General features: G+C 54.8%; 1 protein-coding gene across 1 annotated transcript; it reads left to right on the top strand.

Moving 5' to 3' along the window:
* Nucleotides 1-569: 569 nt before the first annotated feature.
* On the top strand, nucleotides 570-8754 carry M409DRAFT_71690 (uncharacterized protein; the record flags this gene model as incomplete). Its single annotated transcript, XM_033819283.1, has 6 exons — nucleotides 570-1769; nucleotides 1828-1877; nucleotides 1928-2033; nucleotides 2388-7457; nucleotides 7523-7849; nucleotides 7918-8754. 6 exons carry the CDS (start codon nucleotides 570-572, stop codon nucleotides 8752-8754), a joined length of 7590 nt encoding a protein of 2529 aa, XP_033659229.1.
* Between the last annotated feature and the right edge of the window lie 785 nt (nucleotides 8755-9539).

The raw sequence follows: 9539 nt of genomic DNA, 5'->3' as shown, positions 1-9539 counted from the left end.
GACCATGCCTATTGCGACCGCGACGGTGACTCTGCAGGGGTCATTCTGGCACGGAGGGTCGCGCAGCGACCTGCAGAGGCCGTCGCGGCCGCAGGCAGACGTGTAATGCACCGTGATACGACTGATTTCCAAAAATTGAGTTACTCGCTATGTTCGTGTCTTTTTTTTCCAATGCGCCATCGAGTATGATACAAAATACTCCGTTAGTGACTGAGGCATATTACGTAAGACTATAGGGGCAACTTCTCGCCTTTGCAGATGCGATGTTTACACTAAGCTGTACGGAGTGACTATGCAATGTTCACGAGCTGATAAGCACCCGTAAGCACCTCGTTTCAATTGCAGCTTATCAAATAATCGCGACTACGTACTAAGGCTGGGTAAAACATGCTATTTTTAGGGCCAATATTGATCTTTTTATGAACATTTGCGTAGACGAATAACTCTCAGGATCGCCTGTGCTCGACGCTCAGTCTACGTCTTAAGTTGAGCCTCTAGCCTGTTGAGATCAATACTGCACCGTCTCTACCGGGTCATGAGAGTCGCACACTCAACTCAACGCGAACAACATGGCTTCCCCAACGAGCCCAGAACCTATCGCCGTCATTGGCATAAGCTGCAGTTTTCCCGGCGACGCTTCAGAGCCGTCCCGTCTTTGGGATGCCCTGTCCGAAGGAAAATCAGCATGGAGCGAGGTGCCCGAGGAGCGTTTCAATATGAAAGCCTTCCATCATAGTGGAAATGCTCACCCTGGTACGACCAACACCACGGGAGGCCATTTCCTGAACCAAGACATCGCCGCTTTTGACTGCAGCTTTTTCGAGATCAAACCTGTAGAGGCTCAAGCAGTGGATCCTCAACAACGCCTTTCGTTGGAGCTGGCATACGAAGCATTCGAAAATGCCGGCTTAACACTTCGCCAGGTTTGGGGCTCTCGTACCGGTGTTTATGTTGGTCAGTGGAGTTCTGACTACAGCGAAATCCTGGCGCGAGATCCAGAATACCAGGAGCTCTACCATACCCTTGGCATTGGGCCTGCTATTACGTCCAACCGCGTGTCGTACTTTTTTAATTTGCGGGGTCCCAGTTTCACAGTCGATACCGGCTGTTCTGCAAGCCTCGTCGCGTTACACAACGCTGTCCAAAGTTTACGAAGTGGCGAAAGTACAATGAGCGTCGTCACTGGGGTCAATCTCTTACTGGATCCTCAGCGCTTTACTTATCAAAGCAAGTTAAAGATGTTCTCACCAGAAGGTCGCTCGTTTTCCTTTGACGAGCGCGCCAACGGCTATGGCAGAGGGGAGGGCTGTGGTTGTGTCGTATTAAAACCACTTTCTTCGGCGCTTAAAGATGGCGATCGAATCCGGGCTGTTATTCGCAATTCAGCGTTGAACCAAGACGGTCGAACACCCCAAGGCATTAGTGTGCCTAGTGGAGAGGCACAGGAAGAAGTAATCCGCGCGGCATATGCAGAGGTGGGGCTTGACCCAACTGGAACGGACTACGTCGAAGCCCACGGGACTGGCACAGCGGTCGGCGACCCTATCGAGGCTCAGGCAATCGCTAACGTCCTCGCTCTGCCCCGAAAATCAAGCCAAGGGCCACTGGTCATTGGATCTGTTAAGGGAAATATTGGCCACACCGAGAGTGCCGCTGGTATTGCAGGGCTGATTAAGTGCATTTTAATGCTCGAAAATCAAGCTATACCCCCGCAAGTCAATTATCAAAGCCCAAATAAGGCTATCCCGCTCGAAAGCTGGAACTTGAAGGTATAAAGGACCAACGTACTATCACAAGGTGGCCGCGGCCCCGGCTTACACATCACAGATACCGACCACGCTGGAGCCGAGAGCTCTCGAACGAATTTCTCTCAACAGGTGAGACCTCCCCACCTCTGGGAAAGGCGGGGGCTAACTAGCTCTGATAGTTTTGGATACGGTGGCACTAACGCTCACGTTATTGTTGATCTTCTACATGAGCAACGCCATTCCAGCAACGGCCTCACCGGCACTCGAAAGCTTGATGTTGACTACGCCACCAATGGTACCAATGGCATCTACGGCACCAATGGCATCAACGGCATCAACGGCATCAACGGCATCAACGGCACCAATGGCATCAATGGCACCAATGAGGGCCATTATGTTAATGGACACAATGGCATCAGAGACACACACGGGACTGAAACTATCGAAAGAACCAACGGTACCAACGGCACCAATGGATTGGACGGTGTTAAGATCACAAATGGCATAAATGGATCCGGCGGCGCAAACCTGAATGGCACCAATGGCGTTCTTAGCAGCAATGGCATCAATGACACAATTGGACACACCAATATTGGAGGTAGCTTGGCCCCATTAGCGCCCTCTAACGAGTCGCATGAGGCCACGGACCGACCGCGAGTATTCATCTTGAGCGGTGCCGAGGAGTATAGCTGTCATACGAACGCGGAAAGACTAGCACAGTACCTGGCAAAGCTGTCGGCCGCTGTGTGGGACAACGCCGATGACTTTATGGATCGCTTGGCCGTAACAATCAACAAGCGCACTGTTCATGACAGGAGTACTTCCGTGGTGGCTTATGACCTCGACGATTTACTTGCACAGCTCGACATCGTACAACAAACGCCCACAGCGGTCAGAGCACCATTTAAAGACTGCAGCGTCGGTTATGTGTTCGGAGGCCAGGGTGCCCAATACCATAATATGGGCCGGGAGATGATCAAGGATTGGCCCGCTTTTCGCCAGTCTCTGCAGCGGGCCAACGCCCATCTGCAAACGCTTGGCTGTACCTGGAACGTGCTGACCGAGCTCAGCCATGACAAACCCCACGATTCACATGTGGACGAACCGGAATATGGCCAGCTGCTTTCGACTGCCATACAGTTAGCTCTAGTTGACACGCTGACTGCTCTGGGCCAGCGTCCTACGTCGGTGGTGGGCCACTCCAGCGGCGAAATTGCTGCAGCTTACGCTGTGGATGCTCTCTCGTTCGAAGACGCGCTGACTGTCTCGTACCATCGTGGGCGTTTGACGTCTCAATTGATCTCCACTGGCGTTTCGGGAGCTATGCTCGCCGTCGGCACGTCTGCTGACACAGCGCAGGCATACGTGGAGCGGATAAAGAGCACGGGCACCAGCGATGTGAAGATCGCATGCTACAATAGCCCCGGGAGCGTAACGCTGTCGGGCAGTAACGGGGGTATTGAGTCTGTCGCAGCCCTACTTCAGGACGATAATATTTTCAACCGCAAGCTTAAGACAAAAGGAGCTGCGTACCATTCCGCAATGATGCATAGCATAGAATACGAGTACCGTTCAGCCATAGCGAGCATTAAGCCACGCCCACTGGCCGGGCAGATGATGTCGTCGTTGACAGGCAAAAAGCTGCCCGCTGGGTTTCTAGTCGATGCAGACTACTGGGCACGCAACCTGACCTCGCCTGTCCTATTTGCAGGAGCCTTGCGAGGTATGATGCAAGGCAGCGAGCCTGACGGACGGCATGACTCGGCACACCACGTCAATTTCCTTCTGGAAGTAGGACCTCACGCGCAGATGCAGGGCGCAGTCAAGGAAACGCTGCAACAGTTGGGATCTTCGATACGTGCTCACTACGCGACTTGTCTCAACAGGAAGTCCAGCGCGGCGGAGAGCATGCTGCGCGCTCTCGCCGACCTCTGCACCATGGGAGCGCCAGTCGACCTTCACCACGCGAATGGCGGCTTCCGGTCCCGTCCACTTCAAATTTTGAACGATGTGCCGCCGTATGCCTTCAACCACAAGAATAAATATTGGCACGGAGGCCGCGTCTCTCGCGAATTCACTCATCGTCAATTCTTGCCGCATGAGCTGCTGGGTAACCTGTCCGCCGACGTGAACCATACCGAGCCGAAGTGGCGTCGCTTCCTGCGACTTAAAGAATTGCCTTGGCTAAAGAACCACATGGTGCAGGGCCAGATTGTTTTCCCCGCGGCTGGATATCTTGCGATGGCGCTCGAGGCGATGCGCCGACAGGCTGCCTTCAAGACCGACGGCCAGTCGAAGACGGTTCTCGGCTATTCGTTCAGTAACTGTAGCTTTTCTCGTGCGCTGGTGCTCTCGGAGAACGATACGGACCGCGAGATCTGCCTGTCGTTGCGCCCGGAAACCCACAGCGCCAGGGCTTCGTTCCAGGAGTGGAAAGAGTTCCGAGTCTTCTCGATAAAATCCGACGCGAGCTGGACTGAGCATTGTCGTGGTCGCATCCGTGCCGTCACTGATAGTACTATGCTTACAGATCGTCTACACGACATCACCGAAGTCAAGCAGCACAGTGTCGCTGCTTTGTCGCATCACATCACCTCGACTCGTTTCTACTCAACCGCTCGCCAGGTCGGGATGGAATGGTACGCTCCTTTCGATAACGTGGTGGACTTGCAGGGACGATCAGATTCCTCCGTGACAAAGAATAAGATGCCAAGTCTGGAGGCCTCGACCCATCCCTTTGCAGATTCGCCGTACGTCGTCCACCCTGGGATGCTTGATTCTACCCTCTTCCACGGCATTTGCGCCAGTCTGCTAGTCGAACGAGAAGGCAAGACACCCGTGGTGCCTACTTTTATCCGGTCACTCGTCATCTCGACGGCTTTCGAAGTCTCAGCCGGAGCCGAGTTGGTCACATATGCCCTGGCCACGGAGAAGGGTACTAGCTGGGACGTCCAGGTGGAGTCGCAGAACCAGCCTATGATGAGCGTGCATGGGGTGAATCTGGCAGAATTGCCCGGGAGTGTTAAGATGGAGACAACACGACAGTTGGCTCACAGCCCAGAGTGGGTGAGTCATTTTCCGAGCAGCACACAGGCGCAGATCGTAGAAACGTGCAACTCGGCATTGTCTGTCAAGTCCGCCCGCAAGGTCAACGATGCGCTTACAGCTGAGGTCCGCGCTCACGTGAAGCGGGCTCTGGACCAGGTGCAGACACACCAAGTCGCGGCGGGCTATCAACAGTTGTGGTACGCGTGGATGCAAACCTTGATGGCTACTCCGTTTGATCCCATCGAGTCAGGTGCAGTGGAGGAGCAAGACGTGAAGATGTCCGAGTCAATCGCCCTTTTCGAAGCCGTGAAGATCATTGGCGACAAACTGCAGGATTTGCTCGTCGGCACCGCAAATCCCATAGCCCTCCTGACTCCGAACGATCTGCTCGGCAGGTTGTATTCTGAGCCTCGGAACCAGCGCTGCTATGAGCAGATCAACGCGTACTGCAAGACGATGGGCCTACACAACCCATCTCTCCGTGTACTAGAGGTGGGCGGTGGAACAGCCTCTGCCACTCTGCCCTTGCTGCAGGCAATGTCGCATGAGGGCAATCCACTGGTCGCACAATACGACTTCACGGATATATCCACGGCATTCTTCCCTGCCGCCACCAAAAAATTGGCCGAATACTCCCACATCGTCGATTGCAAAGCATTTGACCTACAGGAGCTTCCTGAGACCCAGGATTTCGAACTCGGAAGCTACGACATTGTGATCGCATGCAATGTCGTCCACGCCACCCCCAGCATAGCGACTTCTTTGGAGCACCTCCGTCAGCTGCTTCGTCCGGGTGGAACGTTGATTCTAATGGAAATCACCAAGCTCGAGCCGTTTTACAACCTCATCTTTGGCTCCTTGTCTGGATGGTGGGCGGGCGCCAGCGAGGGTCGGGTGACTTCAGCCATTCTCTCCGAGAACGAGTGGAAGCAGACACTCGAGAAACAGGGCTTTCAACCGGACCCAGTCTTCGTGTCCGACTACGCCGCCTCAGAGGGCGGATCCATCAGCGTTATCCTCGCCAAGACTCCGGAAGAGCATAAGCCGGATTTGAGTGAACTTTCGCTTCACTTCGCGAGCGGCAAGCTCGACGCTGAGGCGGAGGGGGGCCTTGAAAACGTGGCTGAACAGCTCCGCAATCGCTTGGGCACTGCCGTGCGCCAGGTAACCATTGGCGGTTTGGAGCACATCCACGACATAGCACGTACGGTGCTCATCTTGGGTCCGGACACGTGCGAAGCGCTGTCTGGCCGCATGGATGCTGCGCTTTGGCAGGCATTCCAGCGATGCGCACTGTCATGCAAGGCTATGCTGTTCATCACACGAGGCGCTACAGGAAAGACTCCCGTGCCGAATGGAGCGTTGACGCTCGGCTTCGCTCGGTCCATGAGGTTGGAACAACCAAACACCCGTTACATTACGCTCGATCTTGATCCGAGCGTCCCTTACGGCGCCAACGAAAGATTGAGTCACTTGCTAACGCAGCTCCTAACCTCTGAGACCATGGATTTCAAGCGCCCGACCGCCAAGGTGGATTGCGAGTTCGCCGAACGGGATGGACAAATCCATGTCAACCGGCTCTTCAACAACCCAGAGCTCGAGCGATACGTTGAACAATCCATGGCACGCGCCAAGCCGAAGCCGACGATGTTCCTGGACCGCTCGAGGCCACTTAAGGTCGAGCTCGGGGTCCAAGGGCTGCTGGAGACGTTCCGATGGGTGGATGACCACGAGAGCGCGCGTGCCCTGGAGCCGGACGAGATCCGCATCGAGGCTCGCGCAGGCAGCATCAACTTCCGCGACGTGCTCATCGCCACCGGCGAGCTTGGAGCCTCGGCAAGCATGATGAACGACTGCGCCGGCACGGTGCTTGAAGTGGGCAGCGACATGAGGTCGCGATACGTGGTTGGCGACCGGGTGTGCAGCTACCACGCTCAGGCCTATAACAATTATCCTATCGCTCATGGCGACGTGTGCACCCGCATCCCAGACAACGTCTCGTTCGCGCTAGGCGCATCTCTGCCCATTGTTTGGGCGACGACATACCACTCGCTAGTCAATGTGGCCAGGCTGCAGACGGGAGAATCTATCTTGGTCCACGCCGCTGCTGGCGCCGTTGGTCAAGCAGCGGTTATCCTGGCTCAGCATCTCGGCGCCGTTGTATATGCCACTTGCGGATCACCGGAGAAACGCGCGCACGTCGAAAGCCTTGGAGTGCCGCCCAGTCGCATCTTCACCAGCCGATCGACCATCTTCGGGCCGGCGCTCCGTGCTGCGACCGACCAAAGGGGCGTTGATGTCGTGTTGAATTCATTGAGTGGTGAATCGTTCCGAGAGTCCCTAGAGTGTATGGCGTCCTTCGGGCGCTTCATCGAGATTGGCAAAAAGGACTTCCTGGACGATGCGCTGATGCCGACCAAGTTCCTGCTACGTAATATTACCTTTGCTTGCGTGGACTTGACGCAGATGATCGCCGAGGACAAGAACCTCGTGCAAACTTTGCTCAAGAACGTAGTCGACCTGGCCGCGACGGGGAAATTGAAGCAAGTCAGTCTCCAAACGTACAACCTGGGCAACATCGAGAGTGCGTTCCGACTGCTCACGGCCGGCAAGCACATTGGCAAGGTCGTGTTGACTATGGATCAGGAGGAAAAAGTGCCGGTACGTGCATGCTCCCTCTATTCCCGCCCAAGCTTAGAAGGTTACTAACATGACTGTGTGTGCAGGCACTTCCGGCAGCCACCAGCATCCCCAAGCTACAGCCCGAGGCCACGTATATCTTAGTGGGTGGCTTCGGAGGTCTAGGCCTACGTCTTATCCGCTGGCTAAGCGCGAGAGGTGCGCGCACCATCGTTACGCTGTCGCGATCCGGGGATAAGTCTCCCATTGCACGTGCATGCATCAAGGAGTTCGCCGCGCAAGGGGTCAAACTTCTCGCGAAGGCTTGTGACATCTCCTCCAAGGAGGCGGTGGGCGCTGTCGTCAGGCACCTGCACGCCGTCGACAGGGTAGGCCCGGTTCGTGGAGTCATTAATGCCGCTATGGCGCTTGAGGTCAGTGAAGCCGAGACGCACTAAGCTGGAGGAAGTACACCGCTGACTTGACGCCCTTCGACGAACAGGATACAGTATTCGAACAGATGACATATGAGCAGTGGACGGCGGCGTTGGCTCCCAAGGTCGCCGGCACTTGGAACCTACACGACTTCTTGCCAAGCGACATGGACTTTTTCGTTGCCCTATCCTCCATCGCTGGCATGAGCGGACACGAGGCTCAGGCAAACTACACGGCAGCCTGTACTTTCCAGGATGCCTTCGCCCATTACCGACGGAGCCGAGGCCAAGCCGGGTATTCGATCAATGTTGGGGTCGTTGGCGATGCTGGCTTTGTCAGTGAGACTCCAGCGGCGTTGACTATCATGCAACGCCAGGGCTTCACTACCATTACAGTCGCCGAGCTTCTTGCAACCCTCGACTATGTCCTCTCCTCGAGCGGAGCGGAAAGTCAAGCTAGCATCGGTTTGATCCCCGAAGTCGGCAAGAACAAAGCTGAATGGTTAATTCAACGCCGACTTGCACATCTGGTTCAGAACTCGGCTTCAGCGAATGCTTCGTCGGACGATAGTGGCGGCGACGCGGATCTGCTAGATCAGATCAAGCGTGCCAAGACTGCACAGGAAGCTCTCGAGGCCGTCAAGAGTGCTGTACTGGTCGAGTTAAGCAAACTGACCGTCACTCCCGTCGACAACATTCAGCCTCACCGGACACTGGACGCATATGGCGTTGATTCTTTGGTAGCAGTCGAGTTCCGCAACTGGATCGTGGCAAAACTTTCCGCTGACCTCTCTCTCCTGCTGATCCGCGAGTCCAAAAGCATCGAGGACCTTATTCGTTTGATTGCTGGAACTTCAAGATTGGTTGCAAGCAAGGTTCAGCAAGAGGTGCTAAAACTATCGTGAGAGCTGCTCCTACGTATGTGTGAAGGAAAAAAAATCATCACATTTGTGCATGGGCCTAGTCAGCACGGGGATCGTAGGCTACGTGCCTAAGTCTTTTCATGATTGACGAATTCAAGTTCACGAGACGTTGAATCAGCACGTCCTTTGTGGCGGAGAAAATCTACTCCCTTAAAATATCATGCTCTAACGTCCTTCCCCGCGTGCCGAGGCAATTACATCATGTGACTCGAGCCATCGTGAGCCGCGCCACATCTCGTCTGTCTCGCTGCTCTCGCAGTCCGGCCGAAACGGGCCCGAGTACGTCAGTTGGACGCGAAACTTAAGCGCACTCTGCATATTACTGCAGAATCTTGACTGTGATATGGATTTCAACGAATATCACATGATGGGGCGTGTGGCCGCATAAGCGACTATGACCCATCATCAACATCGTGCCTTCTCGTAGACCTGCCTGTCTAGTGACACACTCTCTAGTTGAAGTCTACTCTGATGTCTGCAACTCTACGTCAAGTCTGAGGAAGGACATGGCCCCGGACGCTTGACTAATAACAAGTGTATTTAGGTAAGCAGATGAGCAGCTTCCTCGATACTCATGCGGCAGCCACAGAATGTCGCGATCTTGATACCGGATCAATTGACCGTGAAGAGCCAGGCGTATTGAAGGTAGCACATCAATGCTTTGCAAAGCCGATGTTGAAGATTGGCAGCGCCACATTTGCCACCCACTGGGGTATATAGGTCAGGCATGCTCCCACTTGATAGATCCATCAATCAACTCACCTTTG

Source organism: Zasmidium cellare, assembly GCF_010093935.1.
Source record: "Zasmidium cellare ATCC 36951 unplaced genomic scaffold M409scaffold_109, whole genome shotgun sequence".
Taxonomy (NCBI): domain Eukaryota; kingdom Fungi; phylum Ascomycota; class Dothideomycetes; order Mycosphaerellales; family Mycosphaerellaceae; genus Zasmidium; species Zasmidium cellare.
This window is presented reverse-complemented; position numbering and strand designations above follow the sequence as displayed.